Source organism: Triticum urartu, chromosome 5A, assembly GCF_056163025.1.
Source record: "Triticum urartu cultivar PI428250 chromosome 5A, HENAU_Tu73, whole genome shotgun sequence".
In the NCBI taxonomy this organism is placed as follows: domain Eukaryota; kingdom Viridiplantae; phylum Streptophyta; class Magnoliopsida; order Poales; family Poaceae; genus Triticum; species Triticum urartu.
In genome coordinates this window covers 77,526,486-77,547,887 of record NC_141877.1, presented here as the reverse complement: position 1 = coordinate 77,547,887, position 21,402 = coordinate 77,526,486, and the positions used below count along the sequence as shown (strand labels likewise).

The window sequence follows — 21,402 nt, the reverse complement described above, 5'->3', positions numbered from 1 at the left end:
AGCAATTGCCGCATTCTATGATTATGAGATATGGCAAATGGACGTCAAAACGGCATTCCTTAATGGTTTCCTTAAGGAAGAATTGTATATGATGCAGCCAGAAGGTTTTGTCGATCCTAAGAATGCTGACAAGGTGTGCAAGCTCCAACGCTCGATTTATGGGCTGGTGCAAGCATCTCGGAGTTGGAACATTCGTTTTGATGAGATGATCAAAGCGTTTGGGTTTATGCAGACTTATGGAGAAGCCTGCATTTACAAGAAAGTGAGTGGGAGCTGTGTAGCATTTCTCATATTGTATGTGGATGACATACTGTTGATGGGAAATGATATAGAATTCTTGGAAAGCATAAAGGCCTACTTGAATAAGTGTTTTTCAATGAAGGACCTTGGAGAAGCTGCTTATATATTAGGCATCAAGATCTATAGAGATAGATCGAGACGCCTCATTGGTCTTTCACAGAATACGTACCTTGACAAGATATTGAAGAAGTTTAAAATGGATCAGTCAAAGAAGGGGTTCTTGCCTGTATTGCAAGGTACGAGATTGAGCACGGCTCAATGCCTGACCACGACAGAAGATAGAGAAAAGATGAGTGTCGTCCCCTATGCCTCGGCCATAGGGTCTATCATGTATGCTATGCTGTGTACCAGACCAGATGTAAACCTTGTCGTAAGGTTGGTGGAAGGTACCAAAGTAATCCTGGCATGGAACACTGGACAGCGGTCAAGAATATCCTGAAGTACCTGAAGAGTACTAAGGATATGTTTCTCGTTTATGGAGGTGACAAAGAGCTCATCGTAAAGGGTTACGTCGATGCTAGCTTCGACACAGATCTGGATGACTCTAAGTCACAAACCGGATACTTGTATATTTTGAATGGTAGGGCAGTAAGCTGGTGCAGTTGCAAGCAAAGCGTTGTGGCGGGATCTACATGTGAAGCGGAGTACATGGCAGCCTCGGAGGCAGCACAAGAAGCAGTCTGGGTGAAGGAGTTCATTACCGACCTAGGAGTCATACCCAATGCGTCGGGCTCGATGACTCCCTTCTGTGACAACACTGGAGCTATTGCCCTTGCCAAGGAGCCCAGGTTTCACAGGAAGACCAGGCATATCAAGCGTCGCTTCAACTCCATTCGTGAAAGTGTTCAAAATGGAGACATAGAGATTTGTAAAGTATATACGGACCTGAATGTAGCAGATTCGTTGACTAAACCTCTCCCTAGAGCAAAACATGATCAACACCAGAACTGCATGGGTGTTCGATTCATCACAATGTAACTAGAATATTGACTCTAGTGCAAGTGCGAGACTGTTGGAAATATGCCCTAGAGGCAATAATAAAATGGTTATTATTATATTTCTTTGTTCATGATAATTGTCTATTGTTCATGCTATAATTGTGTTATCCGGAAATCGTAATACATGTGTGAATACATAGACCACAACACGTCCCTAGTGAGCCTCTAGTTGACTAGCTCGTTGATCAAAAGATAGTCATGGTTTCCTGACTATGGACATTGGATGTCATTGATAACGGGATCACATCATTAGGAGAATGATGTGATGGACAAGACCCAATCCTAAGCATAGCTCAAAGATCGTGTAGTTCGTTTGCTGTAGCTTTTTTGAATGTCAAGTATCATTTCCTTAGACCATGAGATTGTGCAACTCCCGGACACCGTAGGAGTGCCTTGGGTGTGCCAAACATCACAACGTAACTGGGTGACTATAAAGGTACATTACAGGTATCTCCGAAAGTGTCTGTTGGGTTGGCACGAATCGAGACTGGGATTTGTCACTCCGTATGACGGAGAGGTATCTCTGGGCCCACTCGGTAATGCATCATCATAATGAGCTCAATGTGATCAAGTGGTTGATCACGGGATCATGCATTATGGTACGAGTAAAGTGACTTGTCGGTAACGAGACTGAACAAGGTATTGGGATACCGACGATCGAGTCTCGGGCAAGTAACGTACCGATTGACAAAGGGAATTGTATACGGATTGATTGAATCATCGACATCATGGTTCATCCGATGAGATCATTGAGGAGCATGTGGGAGCCAACATGGGTATCCAGATCCCGCTGTTGGTTATTGACCGGAGAGTCGTCTCGGTCATGTCTGCATGTCTCCCGAACCCGTAGGGTCTACACACTTAAGGTTCGGTGACGCTAGGGTTGTTAGGAAGACTTGTATGTGATTACCGAATGTTGTTCAGAGTCCCGGATGAGATCCTGGACGTCACGAGGAGTTCCGGAATGGTTCGGAGGTGAAGATTTATATGTAGGAAGTTTTCATACGGTCACCGGAAAGGTTCGGGGGCATATCGGTATTATACCGGGACCACCGGAGGGGTTCTGGGGGTCCACTAGGAGGGGCCACCTCTCTCGGAGGGCCTAATGGGCTGTAGAGGAAAGGGAACCAGCCCTACATGGGCTGGCCGCATCCCCCCTTGGTCCCATGCGCCTAGGGTTGGGGGGGGGAACCCTAAAGGGGGCGCCCCCCTTGCTTGGGTGGCAAGCCCCCTCCCCTTGGCCGCCGCCCCCCTCTAGATCTCATCTAGAGGGGGCCGGCCCCCTTCCTCCTTCCCCTATAAATAGAGGGGCAAGGGGAGGGCTGCACAGAACATCCAAGGCGCGACCCCTCCCCTCCCGAACACCTCTCCTCCTCCGTAAGAGCTTGGCGAAGCCCTGCCAGAGTACTGCAGCTTCACCACCACCACGCCGTCGTGCTGCTGTTGGAGCCCTCTTCCTCAACCTCTCCCTCCTCCTTGCTGGATCAAGGCGCGGGAGACGTCCTCGCTCCGTACGTGTGTTGAACACGGAGGTGCCGTCCGTTCGGCGCTAGGATCTTCGGTGATTTGGATCACGACGAGTATGACTCCATCAACCCCGTTCGCTTGAACGCTTCCGCTCATGATCTACAAGGGTATGTAGATGCACTCCTCTCTCCCTCGTTGCTAGATGACTCCATAGATAGATCTTGGTGATGCGTAGAAAATTTTAAAATTCTGCTACATTCCCCAACATAGATAACTACTTAGTTATCTAAACACTCTTATATTAGTTTACAGAGAGAGTACTTGTTTTACCTACAACATTTAAGTAAAAGAAGCACAATCCTCAATACCACATTCTGTAGAGAAATAAATTATGCATAATAGCTCAAAATTTCTGCACAATAACACAATCCAAAAATTCGTAGCTGCTTCTTTTATATACACACATACACATAGAGCAAAGAGCGATGTAAAAATTCTTTATAGAAAATGCTCATTGGTACTTTTGGACTTTTGGATAAACAAATGCTTACGATGGCACAACAGATACATGCACATAAGATGATCCTATGCAGCTAATTGTGTAGCCAGACCCTGAAACACTATTGCATAACTGATGAAAATCTCACATTAAAAAATTAAAATTAGAGGCATTTTCTGTGAACTAAAAGAGCATCTCATCATGATTTATCATCTTCTAATTAAGATAAATAGAAAAAGAGCTTCGGATGGAGGAGAAAACTAATCGGAGCAGTCGGTGCCAGATAATTAGAAGTTGTATGCATTGATGTCATGCGTTCGTTATTAGTTGGCCGCCGCCGTCGCCGTACATGTTCGAATGGTGGAGCTACGTGAACGTCCTGCTGCCTAGCTTGCATAGACTAGACACAGTGAGAGTAACTTCAGTAGTAACATCGAGTCCAACTCAGCAAATTTGCTTATGTGGCAATGAGTTAATGAGGAGAGAGGTGGTTGTAGTAACTTAGCTACTCCCTCCTTTCCGGTTTATAGGGCTTATCTCAAAATTTTAGTTTTTTCATTTTATAAGGCTCAATTTGGTTGTTCCCCATCACATGTTCAGACTTCAAGGTGCATTACATCATTGCATGCAAGTATTAAGAGAAAACTGACCAATGCATGCACTTTATGCATGCATGCATTGCAATTAATGCATTTGTAAACATATTTTTTAAAGGAAAACACGAGCATTAATTGGGTGTTTTTGCAAACTACAAAAAATTGTTGGGGATCGTAGCAGAAATTCAAAATTTTCTACGCATCACCAAGATCAATCTATGGAGTAATCTAGCAACGAGGGGAAGGAGAGTGCATCAACATACCCTTGTAGATCGCTAAGCGGAAGCGTTCAAGTGAACGGGGTTGATGGAGTCGTACTCGTCGTGATCCAAATCACCGATGATCCTAGCGCCGAACGGACAGCACCTCCGCGTTCAAGACACGTACGGTTGGGAGACGTCTCCTCCTTCTTGATCCAGCAAGGTGAGAGGAGAAGTTGAGGGAAAACTCCGATAGCACGACGGCGTGGTGGTGATGGAGCTCGTGGTTCTCCGGCAGGGCTTCGCCAAGCACTACGGAGGAGGATGAGGTGTTGGAGGAGGAAGAGGGCTGCGCCAGGGGAAGGGTGCGGCTGCCCTCTCTCTCCCTCACTATATATAGGGGGAAGGGAGGAGGGGGAGGCACCCTAGGGTTCCCTAGGGGAGGGGCGGCGGCCACAGGGGAAACCCTAGATGGGTTTGGGCGCCCCCGCCCCCTAGGAAACTTGCCCCCAAGCCGGGAGGGGTGGCTGCCCTAGGGGTGGCGCCCCCACCTCTCCTAGTTATGTGAGATGGGGTGGGAGGGGCGCTCAGCCCCTTAGTGGGCTGATGTGCCCTCTCCCCTTGGCCCATAAGGCCCCCCAACGCTTGCCGGGGCCTCCGAAACCCCTTTCGGACACGCTGGTCATCACCTGGTACCCCTGGAACAATTCCGGACTCCAATACCCTTCGTCCAATATACCGATATTCACCTCCGGACCATTCCCGAGCTCCTTGTCATGTCTGGGATCTCATCCGGGACTCTGAACAACCTTCGGTAACCACATACTATTTCCCATAACAACTCTAGCGCCACCGAACCTTAGGTGTGTAGACCCTACGGGTTCGGGAACCATGCAGACATGACCGAGACAACTCTCTGGCCAATAACCAACAGCGGGATCTGGATACCCGTGTTGGCTCCCACATGTTCCACGATGATCTCATCGGATGAACCACGATGTCGAGGATTCAATCAATCCCGTATACAATTCCCTTTGTCCAGCGGTATTGTACTTGCCCGAGATTCGATCGTCGGTATCCGATACCTTGTTCAATCTCGTTACCGGCAAGTCTCTTTACTCGTTCCGTAACACATCATCCCCTGATCAACTCCTTGGTCATATTGTGCACATTATGATGATGTCCTACCGAGTGGGCCCAGAGATACCTCTCCTTCACACGGAGTGACAAATCCCAGTCTCAATTCTTGCCAACTCAACAGGCACTTTCGGAGATACCCGTAGTGTTGGGGATATAACTATTTGTGTAAGCCGCTCAGGAGGGGCCGGGTTACGCAAAGAGGGACTCATCAGAAGAAGCCCAAGATCAAGCATGAAGATGGCGGTTCAATAAAGGGTCTAAAGCCCACAGGCGAATTAAGGCCCATAGTGGTAAACCGCCATGATGGCATGACTTGTATCATAAGGTAGAATTAACTAGTCACCGAGCCGGAGACTGTCTATGAGCCGGCCGGGACTCTGTAGGCCGCAGGGCGTCAGCCCGTGTATATAAGGGGACGACCCGTCGGCGGCTTAAGGGAAAGAAAACAACTGATCGAGAGCCAGGCATAGCGTATCTCGCTCCCTGGTCACCGAAACCTCAAGCAATACCAACCCAACTAGACGTAGGCCTTCCTTCACCGTAAGGGGCTGAACTAGTATAAACCTCTTGTGTCCTTTGTCCCGATTAACCCCTTTAAGCTTCCTAGTTGCGATGGCTCCACGACTAAGTCCTTGCAAGAGGACATCTGTCGTGACAATTCCACGACAGTTGGCGCCCACCGTGGGGCCAGTGCACGGTGGATTCGAGTTCTTGAAGGGCAGCTTCGAAGGGCTCGAGGGATACGCAGTTGGCCGGATGACCAAGAGTCGTCGCGGCAAGATCTACATCGACGACAAAGGCTGGGGCCCTGACGCCAGTTCAATTGAGTACGGCTACCAGGTCCCCTTTGGCGGAATTCACGTCTTCATCGGCCGGATTGGTGAGCCGGGCCCTGAGCCGGACAGCTGCACCGACCTCGTCGAGACGGCTCAGCGTGCGAAACCCGCCCGAGCTCAACCCGTCGTGAAGCGTGCCTTTGTGGGTTGCATCCATGGAGGTGAACTTCCTGAAGGATCGGAAGGTGATGGTGAGCCGGCCGTCCTCTCTGACGATAATTCATCCGCCGGCTCAACAGATTTGCTATATCAAGTTCAAGATGGCGTGCTTGGGGGCTGTTCCGATGGCAGCACTATTCCGGACCTCTCAGAGTCGCCAAACCGGGCAGGAGTCTTCATGGCTGGTACTCAACCCGGCCAAAATTCTACGGCTTCAGCGGCGATAATGTCCGGGTTAGGAGCAGCCGGGGCGAGAGGCCCTGTGCACTCACCGGCTCAGGTGTTGATGGATCTCATGGATAAGCTTACGACTTTGTTAACTGTTACAGTCATCCCTCCGAACCAATCTGAGCATGAGGCGGAGGTGGCACAGGTTCGCGACGAGATCGCCCGGGTCAAAGAAACCTTAGCAGCTGAGGACGCTAGATTAGCAGCAGAGCGGGCGGCTTTGGACGTACGGGCGCAGCAACTTCGGGCAGAGGCCTTGCAGCTCACGTTGAGCCTGAACGCATCTAATGAGGTAATGAGGAGGAGACATCTGAAAACTCAGTCCCGTTTACCTCAGAATTATGATCCTCGGAATCTCTTTACTACACCTGGGGCCGGCCCAAGTAACCCGCCAGGTGCGAATCAGCTTATTACATCCGGAGCGGGAGGTCCAGTCTGGCCTCAGGGGATGGCACCGCCTCACGACAATATGGCACCGCCCAATTACGTGCCAATACTGTAGGGTCACTTCTCCAACCCCATGGAGAACTTAATTGCAGCATCAGCACGCTTGGCGGCTCTCCCGGTAGATGGGAATGATCCGACAGCGGTGGAAACCCGGAAGATCAGAGAACTTGTCCAAACAGCCCTGGCTCAGCAAGAGACCTACTCCTACAGCCGGGATAGGATTCACTCGACTCCTCCGCCCTGGTTAGCTCCGCCTCATCAAAATCGGAGCCCGAGTTATAGTAGGAACATGGAATCAGAGGCCTTGTCAAGTAACGCTCAGCGCCGGAACCAGCCCGACGGGCATAACCCGGTTCAGGATCGGATACGTCAGGAGGACGAGCGGGCGGCTCAGCTAGCAGCCCAACAGAACTCACCGGCTTACCCGACGACTTCCGTTGAAGCGGGGGTTGCTACTAGAACCGGAGGAGTTCCTTGTCTGGTACCGGCTTTACATAATGTACGTCTGCCCAAGGATTTCAAGGGGCCTCAGAAGGTGCCGAATTATACTGCCGATTTACAGCCTGGGGCATGGATTGAAAGTTATGAGATGGCTATGGAGCTGCTAGAGGTTAGTGATGAGGCGATGGCTAAATATTTCACCATGATGCTGGACGGAACAGCCCGTTCTTGGTTAAAGGGTTTGCCACCCAACTCCATTAGTTCATGGGCGGAGCTAAAAGCCCGTTTCATCCAGAACTTCAAAGATACTTGCAAGCAGTCTATGTCAATTGTGGATATGACAAATTGTAAGCAGGAAGAAGGTGAATCTACGACTCATTGGGTGCGCCGGGTCAAGGATATAATACATTCGTCTGACAAGATGGATGCCGGCTCAGCAGTTCTCATGCTGGAGAAGAATTGCCGCTTTGAACCTCTGAGACAGAAGCTGGGGCGCCTTAAGCGTGATTGCAACGATATGGGGACGCTGATGGCGGCTTTAGTCAAGTATGCCGATTCTGATAGTACCAAGGATCCCGCGTCTGATGAGGAAAAGACAGGGAAGGGAAAGAAGAACGGCAATGGAAAGGGTCAGCAGCATAACCCGACGAGTCAAGGAGGTAATAAGCGTAAGGCAGACAGTAACCCGGAATTTGTGGCCAATGCACAGGGTAACAATCAGAAGCGCAAGGGAAAGCCACCCCGGTTTGGTGGGTCAGGTCTGTCTCTCGAGCAACTACTCAATGAACCCTGCCCGAAACACGGTACCCGGGAACGACCAGCGACTCATTTATGGAAGGATTGTGCAATCATGAAAGCTTTCAAGAATTCTAACACATTTGATGGCAATCAAGGCCCAGGCGACGGTTCAAGAGCCGGCGGCTTTCATGGCCCGGGCGGTGGTTCAGGATCCGGTTTTCAGGGAAGCCAGGGTGGTTATAATCAATAGCAGTCTGATCAAGGAGGTCAGCAGCAGCAGCAGTCGGGTTATCAGAGCCATCCGAAACAGTTAAGCAGTGGGCAGTATCACGTGTTCACCACAAGTTTGTGTAAACGTGATCAGAAAGTTCATAAGAGGGCTGTGAATTCTGTTGAACCGGCAGTCCCTCGTTACTTGAGGTGGTCGGAACAGCCTATTGTCTGGAGTAGGGAGGATCACCCTCCCCGGGTTGATAATCCGGGTCAACTGGCCCTAGTGGTGGCACCGCAAGTTGGTGGTTATAAGTTTACTAAAGTGCTCATGGATGGAGGTAGCAGCATCAACATCCTCTATTACGAGACCTTTCGGCGCATGGGCTTAACTGACAAGAATTTAAAGACTTCCAACACCGTCTTCTATGGAGTGGTGCCCGGTAAGTCGGCGTATCCTGTGGGGAAGATTGAGCTAGAGGTGGCCTTCGGAGACGAGCATGATTCTAGGGCGGAAACGTTAACTTTTGAGGTGGTCAAAATCAAGAGTCCATATCACGCTTTGTTCGGGCGGCCAGCCTATGCCAAATTCATGGCACGGCCGTGTTATGTGTATCTACAGCTCAAGATGCCGGGTTACAAGGGTACCATCACTGTGCATGGAAGCCGAAAGGTGGCCCTGGAGTGTGAAGAGTGCGATGCGGCTTATGCCGAGTCTGTTTGTGCAGCGGAGGAGCTCAAATTTTATCAAGATAACGTTGACCCTGCAGATATGACTTCTCTCAAGAAGCCGACTACGGAGCATGACCCGACCATGAAGTTTAAATCGGCTGCAGAGACTAAGCTTGTTGATTTCACTCCAGGCGATTCATCTAAGCAATTCAGCATCAGTGCCAACTTGGATCCTAAATAGGAAAGCGCGCTCATCGAGTTCATCCGTGAGAACCGGGACATCTTTGCATGGAAACCTTCTAACATGCCGGGTGTACCGAGAGAACTCGCTGAGCACACTCTTAATATTGATCCGAAGTATAAGCCGGTCAGGCAATTTCTGCGGCGATTCAATGAAGAGCGACGAAAAGCTATAGGAGAAGAGGTCGCCCGGCTCTTGGCGGCTGGGTTTATTGTTGAAGTTTTTCACCCAGAATGGTTGGCTAACCCGATGCTCGTACTCAGAAAAATGGCACCTGGCGAATGTGTGTGGATTACACGGACCTAAATAGGGCTTGTCCGGCTGATCCTTTTGCTCTCCCCCGTATTGATCAAATCATTGATGCTACGACAGGTTGTGCGCGTTTGAGTTTTTTGGATGCTTATTCTGGCTATCATCAGATCAAGATGGCAGTTAAGGACCAGGAGAAAACGGCCTTCATCACCCCGTTCGGAGCCTTCTGCTATGTGTCTATGCTGTTTGGGCTCAAGAGTGCCCAGGCGACTTATCAATGATGTGTACAGAATTGTCTTCACGATCAGATTGGGCGCAATGTTCATGCTTATGTGGATGACATAGTAGTGAAATCCAGAGAGGCGGAAACCTTGATATCTGATCTCAGAGAAACCTTTGACAATCTCCGGGTTTACAAAATGATGCTTAACCCGGAGAAGTGTGTATTTGGTGTGCCTGCAGGCAAGCTTTTGGGATTCTTGGTCTCAAACAGGGGCATCGAGGCTAATCCGGAGAAGATTAAGGCAATCACTTCTTTGGCTAAACCGGCATGTATTAATGATGTTCAGCGATTGGCGGGTCGTGTTGCCGCTTTGAGCCGGTTCATAAGCCGGTTAGGTGAGAAGGCCCTACCGCTGTACCAATTAATGAAGAAGGCAGACACCTTTGTCTGGAGTGATGCCGCTAATGCTGCTTTTGAGGATTTGAAGAGGCAGTTATCTGAACCGCCGGTTCTTGCGGCTCCCACTGACAAAGAGCCTTTGCTGTTATATGTGGTTGCTAATTCACGAGCCGTCAGTGTGGCGATTGTGGTAGAGCGCGAGGAGGCTGGTAAGGAACACCCGGTTCAACGGCCGGTTTATTATGTCAGTGAGGTACTCATCGAGTCAAAGAAAAGATATCCTCATTGGCAGAAACTTGTTTACGGGGTGTTCATGGCAAGCCGGAAGCTGAAGCAATACTTCCAAGGTCACCCTATCACTGTGGTAAGTTCTGCCCCCTTGGGAGACATTATTCAGAACAGAGAGGCTACAGGATGAGTCGCCAAATGGGCCATCGAGCTCGGGCCTCATGGTCTGAAGTACGCGCCGCGCACTGCCATTAAGTCCCAAGCTTTGGTGGATTTCATCAACGACTGGACAGAGCTACAGGCACCTGAGGAGAAGCCTGATAACACTTATTGGATTATTCACTTTGATGGGTCCAGACAGTTGGAAGGCTCGGGGGCCGGAGTTGTATTAACTTCCCCTCGGGGTGACAAATTTTGTTATGTGCTCCGGCTTATGTTTCCTTGCACTAACAATGCAGCTGAGTATGAGGCCCTGCTCCATGGTCTCCGGATGGCCAAAGAGATGAACTTGAGCCGGGTAAGATGCTTAGGAGACTCAGACCTTGTGGCTCAACAGGTGTCAGGCAAGTGGGACTCTAAAGATCCCCTCATGGCGGCTTACCGTCGTGAAGTCGATGCTGTGGCTGGATATTTCAAGGGTTACGTAGTGGAACACATTGATCGAAGGAAGAATGAGGCGGCGGATGCCTTAAGCCGGCTGGGGTCTCAGTGTAAGCCGGTGCCGCCTAACACCTTTCTTGATGTTTTGCATAATCCTTCTGTTAAGTTACCTACAGAAGAAGATCTGGCAATACCAGACCCGGAGGCACAGCTGGTGGCGGCTCTCCACGTTACCCCGGATTGGACAGTGCCTTATTTGGCTTACATGACCCGGGGAGAGTTGCCAGAGGACGAGACCTTGGCAAGACAAATCGTCCGGCGGTCCAAGTCCATGACAATTGTCAATGGCGAGTTACATCATTACAGCGTCACTGGAGTGATTCAACGTCGCGTGTCACCTGCAGAGGGTCAGGAGATCCTTCGTTAAATTCATGAAGGTGATTGTGGTCATCACGCCGGCTCAAAATCTCTTGTGGCCAAAGCCTTCCGTCATGGGTTCTATTGGCTGACGGCTCATGCTGATGTGGAAGACCTAGTCAGTAAATGTGACGGATGTCAGAAATTCTCACGACGAGCCCATGTGCCGGCTCAAGAGTTAAGGATGATTCCAATTACCTAGCCGTTTGCAGTCTGGGGGCTTGATATGGTCGGGCCTTTCAAGAGATCTAAGGATAAAAAGACTCACCTCTTGGTGGCAGTTGACAAGTTCACAAAGTGGGTGGAGGCGGAGCCAGTCAGTAAGTGTGATGCAGCCACAGCAGTCCAGTTTATGAAAAAGGTGATTTTTCGCTTTGGTTTTCCACACAGCATCATAACTGATAATGGTACTAACCTTTCCAAAGGAGCTATGGAAGAGTTCTGTCAACGAGAGCATATCCGGCTTGACGTTTCAGCTGTAGCTCACCCTCAATCAAATGGCCAAGCAGAACGAGCCAATCAAGAAATCTTGAAGGGTATCAAGCCCCGGCTCTTGGTCCCTTTACAGCGGACGCCGGGTTGTTGGGTGGAGGAGTTATCTTCTGTACTCTGGAGCATCAATACTACCCCTAACAGATCTACGGGTTACACGCCTTTCTTTATGGTGTATGGAGCAGAGGCGGTCCTGCCAAGTGACATCCGTCACGATTCACCCCGTGTGGCGGCTTATGTTGAGGAAGACAATGAAAAAGCTCGGCAAGATGCACTTGACCTGTTGGATGAAGAGCGAGACTTGGCAATAACCCGCTCGGTGATTTACCAACAAGACCTGCGTCGCTACCACAACCACCGGGTTAAATCCAGAACCTTTCAGGAAGGCGACTTAGTGCTCCGACTCATCCAGGATCAATCTAACATACACAAGCTATCCCCTCCTTGGGAAGGACCCTTTGTGGTCAGCAAGAATCTGAACAATGGATCATACTACCTTATCGACGTTCGAGAGCATAAAGACTCACGTAAGTCGGAGGAGGAGACCCGTCGGCCGTGGAATATCGCCCATCTTCGGCCTTATTATACTTGAGCCGTCAGCTCTAATGTGTATATACTTATACTATGTATATTATATAAAGCAATAAAGCAGGACCTCTGTCCTTTTTTCCACTCCCAAAAAAGGATTATGTGTTTTTCCTTGACAGGTGGTGGAGATAACCAAGGAGAAGCGGATCATATCTGAATCCGGCTTTCCTTTGGTCCGGCTTATGATCATATCTGAATCTAGCCGTTGATCACTTGGGGGCTTCCTGTTCAAACATAGGTCGTATTCGAACCAAAGAGAACATAGCTGTCGATACCCGTTTGATCGGCATACTGCCAAACCCACTTGGGGGTTTCTTGATCATATCTGAATCATAGCTTAACTCCTTTTGGGTCTGACGTGGATCGTATTCGAATCAGCGTCATTAAACAACTCTTATGGTTACTTGGGGGCTTCCTGTTCAAACATAGGTCGTATTCGAACCAAAGAGAACATAGCTGTCGATACCCACTTGATTGGCATCGCCACAGCCACTGGGGGCTAACAGATCGTATCCGAATCTTAGCTCAACCCCTTTGGAATGGGTCACTGATCGTATTCGAATCAGAAACCCTTGAATTTTGTTCATCATATTTTACAAGTGCCAACATTAGGTATCTTGTGACCCTCTTGAAAATACAATGGAATACATTACAGTCTTCCAAAATTAATGTTAGTTACATCAGGTTGTTAAGAACCAGGTGAACTTATATGTGCCAGTTTTCAGGAGTTAAGTTTACCCTCAGGGGTTGGTTTATATAAGCCGGAAAAAACAGCTGTGAGCACTACAGGGCAATGCAAGGTATTTTTGCAAAGGACATAAAAGATTCATACAAACTACAAAGAGAATAATGGCGGCGGCTTATGCAAGTATTAAGGGCCATAAGCATGCGTAAAGGCACAGCAAAACTCAAGGTATCTTTTACTTTGTTACAAGACTCCCCGATTCTGAATGATGCATTGTTTTCTACGATGACATAAGCAGGTGGTGCCTGACAAGCTACTCTTGGGGTTGACTTGAAGCCCCCGGGTTATCCTTCTCCATCTCTCCGCCGGCTGCTTTGTCCTGGAAGGATGATGAGGCCCAGTCAATGCCACTCAAGGCTTCAAACTCAGCTTCATCATCTATTAAACCGGTTGGGTCGACTTCAGGAGCAAAGGTGTGCTTACGGGTTGGAGGGATCAAGCTGACATCGTCGTAATGTGGCATGGGGATTCTCCGGTTCTCCTTGTCGTAACCCGGCTGCCACTTGGTGAGGTCAGTATCGTTCCCAATAAGAGTAGCCACCGGACGTATATCCTTCACACAGGCGGTGAAATCCTTATCATTAAATACGGTGCCATCTTCCTTTAAACTTGGATACCCAAGAGCAATGTCAGCGGGGTCTAGTTCTGGAAGCCACGCCTTGGCCCGGCTCAATGCGGCTATAGCTCCGGCTCTTGCAGATACTCGTCTTAACTCTTGGATTTGCTGAGGTAGCACAGCAAGCCGCTTCAGCACATCTTGCAGGAGATAAGGAACATCGTTTGATAAAGCCACAACGGCCAGAGCACGTTGTGACCCGGTGTAGAGTTGTTCCACCAGAGTATAAACCGCCTTCAGCTTGATCACCATGTTCTGCTTAAGATTTGTGTTCCTGGGGCCTGCGTTATTAAACATAAGGTGAGCCAGAGGAGACAACTGAAATGGTCATTCAAGGAGTTTTGCAGTGTTTAAGGTTTGGATAAGTCACTCACCGAAGATTGCTGAAACCATGCGAGATATCTGGCGCTTTAAGTCGGACAGTTCAGCCGTTGCTTCCGCAAGCGATGCCTCTGCTGTCTCGGCCCGGGTCACCAGTGCGGCCTTTTCATCAGCCCAAGTTTTCTTCTCTGATTGAAAATTTTGCTTCAACTTCTCTTGTTCAGAGACGCTGAATTCAAATTTGGAGTTGGCCTTTTCAATTTCACTTTCCTGGGTTGCCAGGCAACTCTTCAAATCAGCAATCTCCAATTCAAATTTACTTATGGTGGCCTGCATTGCACCAGATAGTAGTAAAAGTTACGGTAAGTATTATTAAGTCCCAAGCACTTTGCAAGCAAAGATACTTGACACTTGGGGGCTAATGTATACCGAAGCTTTCTAAATTATTAAGCCGGTCTTGAATATTAAGTCCCAAATACCTTGCAAGCAAAGATTTTTGGCACTTGGGGGCTAATGTATATCGCAAGTTAAAGGTATTGTGTTACACCCGGTTCAATTATTTTTTCTTTAAGCCGGATAAGTAGATCTAACAATTTTTCTAAGTCTACAGCATATTTATTCATAAGCAATAGACTTGGGGGCTGGTACAGTAAGTATGATTGAAAGTAAGCTAGTATAAGTTATACCTTAGATTTTTGCTGTATCTGCTTCACCATGTCAATTTTCAGGTCACGGCTGCTTTGTACTTGATTGATATAGCCGGAGACAATCTCTCCAATACTCAAATGAGTATAGTCAGCGACATCCAGCTTGGCCTTCCGGCGTTCCACCAATTCCTTTTTAGAACACTTGGCAAGTGCAGACGGCTGTGCCGGCTCAACAAACTGAGTCTTGAGAATTTCAACTTCCTGATCATTTGCCTTGGCGGGGCTAGGAGCCTCCGGGTTACCAGAATCGTTGAGGGTTTGTTCAGTAGGCGGGTCAGAGGAAGATATAGGAACATCATGAGACGGTTGAGGCGGCGGCTCGTGAGCAGAGGCATCAGGAGTAGCCGTGCCCAACTCCGGTTCAGTCACAACCGGCTCTTGGGGCGGCTTATTCTTTTTTGCCCTTTTGCTGGGCTTTACTTGCACACTGTGGAAAAGGTAGACAAGTTAAATACAACAAATATGAGTAAAATAAAGCATAAGGTACAACAAGTTTGTATTACCCGGGAGCAGTTTTGAAGGCTGGCATGTTGGACTGCATAGACTCACCGGAGGAAGGTGAAATATCCTGATAGTTAGAGTCAGAATAATTGAGAGGCTAACAAATGAAGCCTGCCAAAGGAAAAAGAAGGTGTAAATCGGAGATAACCTCAGTCTGGCATTTCCTGGTCACATCAGGTAAGCCGGAGGAGAGTTCCGCGTCTTTGCTGGTCCGGGTCTGCCTCTGGCTCTCATAATTCTGTTGCTTCAAAAGAAAGTCAGGATCTTGGTAAGCCAAAGGATGTGAAAATCTTACTTTCTGGGTTACTCTTCAAATTTTCTGACGCGGCTGAAGCTCGGAGTCGGAGGAGATTACAATTACCTCTTCCTCGACGGGTTGGCTGTTGCCCGTGTCTTCCTGAAAGAAGGTTAGCATCAGTAAGGTAGAAATAAAGGAGAAAGGGAATTTCAAAGGTTACCTCTTCCTCATTATCATCAGTATCATCAAGCTGAAACAGCTCAGAGGCGCTTGGCTTCCTTTTCCTTGAGGTGGTGGGCTTGGTGGTTTTCTTTTCGGCTCTCTTGGCCGCCCTGGCTTTCTTGGCTACCTCATGATCATATTGCATGTTCCAGAAGCTATCATTTTCCTGTAAAAGGTTATAACTGGTTATGCGTAAGAATACAGCCTAACATGATAAAACATAACCCGATGGCTGGAAACTTACTGCAGGGGCCGGGTTCTTCTGGCAAAAAGGTAGTAAGCCGAAGGCATTACTATTCACTATGCCCTCTTTCAACAAGGACTGAGTTGTAGCTTCCACTAAGTCATCTGGTAAGTCGTCAGGGTTATGACGTTGAGGGTCATTCTTCTCGCCTGAATAATTACACATTAAGCCGGGGCGGCGGCTTAACGGAATTATTCTCCAAGCAATCCAGACTCTGACCAAGTCAATGCCATCTAAGCCGTTCCCTAAAAGAGCTTTAATCCTCTTGATTTTGGGGGTGAGTGGCAGGCGTTCAATAGCTGTCAACTTATCCGGCAGCGGGTGAGTAGGTTCAAGGCGCAATGCACGGAAGCCGGGCAGTGGATTTTCGCCAGCCGGAGAAGTATCTTGGCAGTAGAACCATGTCTGGTTCCAGTCCTTTGGATGACTCGGCAATTCAGCATAAGGGAACAGGCAGTCTCTCCGCCTTTGAATTGATATGCCACCAAGCTCCAGACTGGGCCCGTTGGCCCGTTCATTCTGCCGGTTCAAATAGAACAATTCCTTGAACAGGAGTAGGATGGGTTCTTCTCCAAGGTAAACCTCACAGAAAACTTGAAAGTTGCAGATATTTGACACGGAGTTGGGCCCGATGTCTTGAGGTCTTAAGTCAAAGAAGCGCAAAACGTCTCTAAAGAATTTTGAACCGGGAGGAGCAAATCCCCGGCTCATGTGATTGGTAAAAATGATCACCTCCCCTTCCTTGGGTTGAGGTTTCTCTTCAGATGGGTCAGGAGCACGATAAGACATGACGTCCTTCTTGGGCAGATGGCCGGACTTCACAAACTCTGTCAGTTTGCTCTCCGTAACAATGGATGGGACCCAGTTGCAGGTAATCGGAGGTTTAATAGCTTTGGGTGCCATTGAGTAAATTGAAGCCTACAACAAGATAAAGGAAATTTTCCGGTTTATTATAACCCGGAGAATAAGTATTATTGGGTTGTCTGAGATGGCGGCTTAAGTAGGGGCCTAATGATAATACAGGTGGTTGTGTGATAATGTTTAAACAGCTGCAAGTATTAACGATGATGAAAATTGTCTTAAGTCGCCAAAAGCAGGCAGTGCTGACAGTCAGTATTATCTTAAACCGGTCACATGAACTACTATGGCTGAAACAGAGTCGACATATGCCGTTTTTTTGGCTAAGTGTGGAACAAACAGGTTTCACAAGTTGCAGCTATTATTTTGGATCAAACGATCGTTCTGAAAAGAAAAATTTCTAGACCTAAAACCAGTGCAGAGAAGTTCATACACTCGAAAGAGGCCTTTAAACAAGGGAAATGAGATCTATTTCTATTCAAGATGGGTGCGGAACAGCCGCTGTAGTAGTTCTAACTGTCTAAAGATCAAAAAGGAGCACTGAGGAGGAAAACTATCAAGGGTTTGCAACGGGCGGCGATGAACACCGACGAACTCGGGAGGCCGCAATGCAGTTCTAAAAGCAGGGAAGGAAAAGGACTTACGGATGCAGAGCTTTTGCAGGGCTCCGTCGCGTTTCTCTGGTCAAGTCAGGTTGATGCAGCGGCCTGAGTTGGAGAAGACGAGGAAATCTGCGGCAGCGGCGGCGGCAGAGCTCGAGCGGCAGAGAAACAGTGCGAGGAGGAAGACAACCGAGGAAGGAGAATGGGAAAGACCTAGGTCGCACCTATTTATAAGGAAGGGCCGACTGAGACGGCGCGAGAAACGAGGGGACCGAACATCATTATCCAGTGACCCTGACACCTCGTTTTTCGGAATGGTCAGTAAAGGAAAAGATCCGTTGGAAGATATGATGGAGTAAAATATGAATTTAATTGAAGATGATGTCACGACGGGTTAACACGGATCCAGAAGATGACGTCATGGCGGGTTAAAACCTTTGCGCAGACAAGAAGACTAAAGGCTTGTTTCTTAAGGTATTTTAAGATTGACATGAACCGGTTCAAATCAATCTGGGGCCTAATGTTGGGGATATAACTATTTGTGTAAGCCGCCCAGGAGGGGCCGGGTTACGCAAAGAGGGACTCATCAGAAGAAGCCCAAGATCAAGCATGAAGATGGCGGTTCAATAAAGGGTCTAAAGCCCACAGGCGACTTAAGGCCCATAGTGGTAAACCGCCATGATGGCATGACTTGTATCATAAGGTAGAATTAACTAGTCACCGAGTCGGAGACTGTCTATGAGCCGGCCGGGACTCTGTAGGCCGCAGGGCGTCAGCCCGTTTATATAAGGGGACGACCCGTCGGTGGCTTAAGGGAAAGAAAACAACTGATCGAGAGCCAGGCATAGCGTATCTCGCTCCCTGGTCACCGAAACCTCAAGCAATACCAACCCAACTAGACGTAGGCTTTCCTTCACCGTAAGGGGCTGAACTAGTATAAACCTCTCGTGTCCTTTGTCCCGATTAACCCCTTTAAGCTTCCTAGTTGCGATGGCTCCACGACTAAGTCCTTGCAAGAGGACATCTGCCGTGACAATTCCACGACACGTAGTGTACCTTTATAGCCACCCAGTTACGTTGTGACGTTTGGTACACCCAAAGCATTCCTACGGTATCTGGGAGTTGCACAATCTCATGGTCTAAGTAAATGATACTTGACATTAGAAAAGCTTTAGCATACGAACTACACGATCTTTGTGCTAGGCTTAGGATTGGGTCTTGTCCATCACATAATTCTCCTAATGATGTGATCCCGTTATCAACGAAATCCAATGTCCATGGTCAGGAAACCGTAACCATCTATTGATCAACGAGCTAGTCAACTAGAGGCTTACTAGGGACATGGTGTTGTCTATGTATCCACACATGTATCTGAGTTTCCTATCAATACAATTATAGCATGGATAATAAACGATTATCATGAACAAGGAAATATAATAATAACCAGTTTATTATTGCCTCTAGGGCATATTTCCAACAGTCTCCCACTTGCACTAGAGTCAATAATCTAGTTCACATCGCCATGTGATTAACACTCACAGGTCACATCGCCATGTGACCAACATCCAAAGAGCTTACTAGAGTCAATAATCTAGTTCACATCACTATGTGATTAACACTCAATGAGTTCTGGGTTTGATCATGTTATGCTTGTGAGAGAGGTTGTAGTCTACGGGTCTGCATCATTCAGATCCGTATGTATGTCATCTTGCGGATGCAGCTACTACGCTATATTTGGAGCCATTTCAAATAACTGTTCTACTATACGAATCTGGTATCTCTACTCAGAGCTATCCGGATAGGTGTTAAGCTTGCATCGATGTAACTCTTTACATCGAACTCTTTATCACCTCCATAACCGAGAAACATATCCTTATTCCTCTAAGGATAATTTTGACCGCTATCTGGTGATCTACTCCTAGATCATCTTTGTACCCTCTTGCCAGACATGTGGCAAGGCACACATCAGGTGCGGTACTTAGCATGGCATACCGTATAGAGCCTATGACAAAAGCATAGGGGACGACCTTCGTCCTTCCTCTTTCTTCTGCCGTGGTCGAGCTTTAAGTCTTAACTTCATACCTTACAACTTAGGCAAGAACTCCTTCTTTGGCTGATCCATCTTGAACACCTTCAAGATCATGTGAAGGTATGTGCTCATTTGAAAGTACCATTAAGCGTTTTTGATCTATCCTTATAGATCTTGATGCTTAATGTTCAAGTAGCTTAATCCAGGTTTTCCATTGAAAAACACCTTTCAAATGACCCTATATGCTTTCCAGAAATTCTACATCATTTCTGATCAACAATATGTTCACAACATATACTCATCAAAAATTATATAGTGCTCCCACTCACTTCTTTGGAAATACAAGTTTCTCATAAACTTTGTACAAACCCAAATCTTTGATCATCTCATCAAAGCGTACATTCCAACTCCGAGATTCTTACTCCAGTCCTTAGAAGGATTGCTGGAGCTTTGAATACTTGTTAGCATCTTTCAGGATTGACAAAATCTTCTGGTTGTATCACATACAACCTTTCCTCAAGAAAATCATCAAGGAAACAATATTTTGACATCCTATCTGCAAGATTTCATAAATAATGCAGTACCTGCTAATATAATTCCAACAGACTCTTAGCATCACTACGAGTGAGAAAGCCTCATCGTAGTCAACTCCTTGAACTTGTCGGAAAAAATCTTAACGACAAGTCGAGCTTTCCTAATGGTGATACTTACCATCATGGTTCGTCTTCCTTTTAAAATCCATATGTACCCAACAGCCTTACGACCATCAAGTAGTTCTTCCAAAGTCTACACTTTGTTTTCATACATGGATCCTCTCTCGGATTTTATGGCCTCGAGCCATTTTTCGGAATTCAGGCCCACCATCGCTTCTCCATAGCTCGTAGGTTCATTGTTGTCTAGCAACATGACTTCCAAGACAGTATTACGTACCACTCTGAAGTAGTATGCATCCTTGTCGCCCTACGAGGTTTGGTAGTGACTTGATCCGAAGTTTCATGATCACTATCATAAGCTTCCACTTCAATTGGTGTAAGTGCCACAGGAACAACTCCCTGTGCCCCGCTACACATTAGTTGAAGTGACGGTTCAATAACCTCATCAAGTCTCCACCATCCTCCCACTCAATTCTTTCGAGAGAAACTTTTCCTCGAGAAAGGACCCGATTCGAGAAACAATCCCTATTGCTTTCGAATCTGAGACAGGAGGTATACCCAACTATTTTGGGTATCCTATGAAGATGCATTTATCCGCTTTGGGTTCGAGCTTATCAGCCTGAAACTTTTTCACATAAGCGTCGCAGCCCCAAACTTTTAAGAAAAGACAGCTTAGGTTTCTCTAAACCATAGTTCATATGGTGTCGACTCAAACGGAATTGCGTGGTGCCCTATTTAAAGTGAATGTGGTTGTCTCTAATGCCTAACCCATAAACTATAGTGGTAATTTGATAATAGACATCATGGTATGCATCATATCCAATAGGGTGCAGTTATGATGTTCGGACACACCATCACACTATGGTGTTCCAGGCTGTATCAGCTGTGAAACCATTTCCACAATGTCTTAATTCTGTGCCAAACTCGTAATTCAGATATTCATATCTATGATCATATCATAGATATTTTATCCTTTTGTCACGACGATCTTTCAACTTCACCCTGAAATTACTTAAACCTTTCAATAATTCAGACTCGTGATTCATCAAGTAAATATACTCAAATCATCTGTGAAGTAAGAACACAACGATATCCACTACATGCCTCGGCACTCATTGGACTGTACACATCAAGATGTATTACTTCCAACAAGCTGCTTTCTTGTTCCATCTTACTGAAAAACGAGGCCTTTCAGTCATCTTGCCCATGCGGTATGAATTGCATGTCTCAAGTGATTCAAAATCAAGTGAGTCCAAAGATCTATCAACATGGAGCTTCTTCATGTGTTTTATACC

The 21,402-nt window shown here is 47.4% G+C and overlaps 1 protein-coding gene across 1 annotated transcript; it reads right to left on the bottom strand.

Annotated features, from left to right (window-relative positions):
* Positions 1-13,369: 13,369 nt before the first annotated feature.
* On the bottom strand, positions 13,370-14,125 carry LOC147970335 (uncharacterized). Its single transcript, XM_087523405.1, has 2 exons — positions 14,107-14,125; positions 13,370-14,013 (listed from the first exon to the last, which is right to left on the bottom strand). Exons 1-2 carry the CDS (start codon positions 14,123-14,125, stop codon positions 13,370-13,372), a joined length of 663 nt encoding a protein of 220 aa, XP_087379531.1.
* Between the last annotated feature and the right edge of the window lie 7,277 nt (positions 14,126-21,402).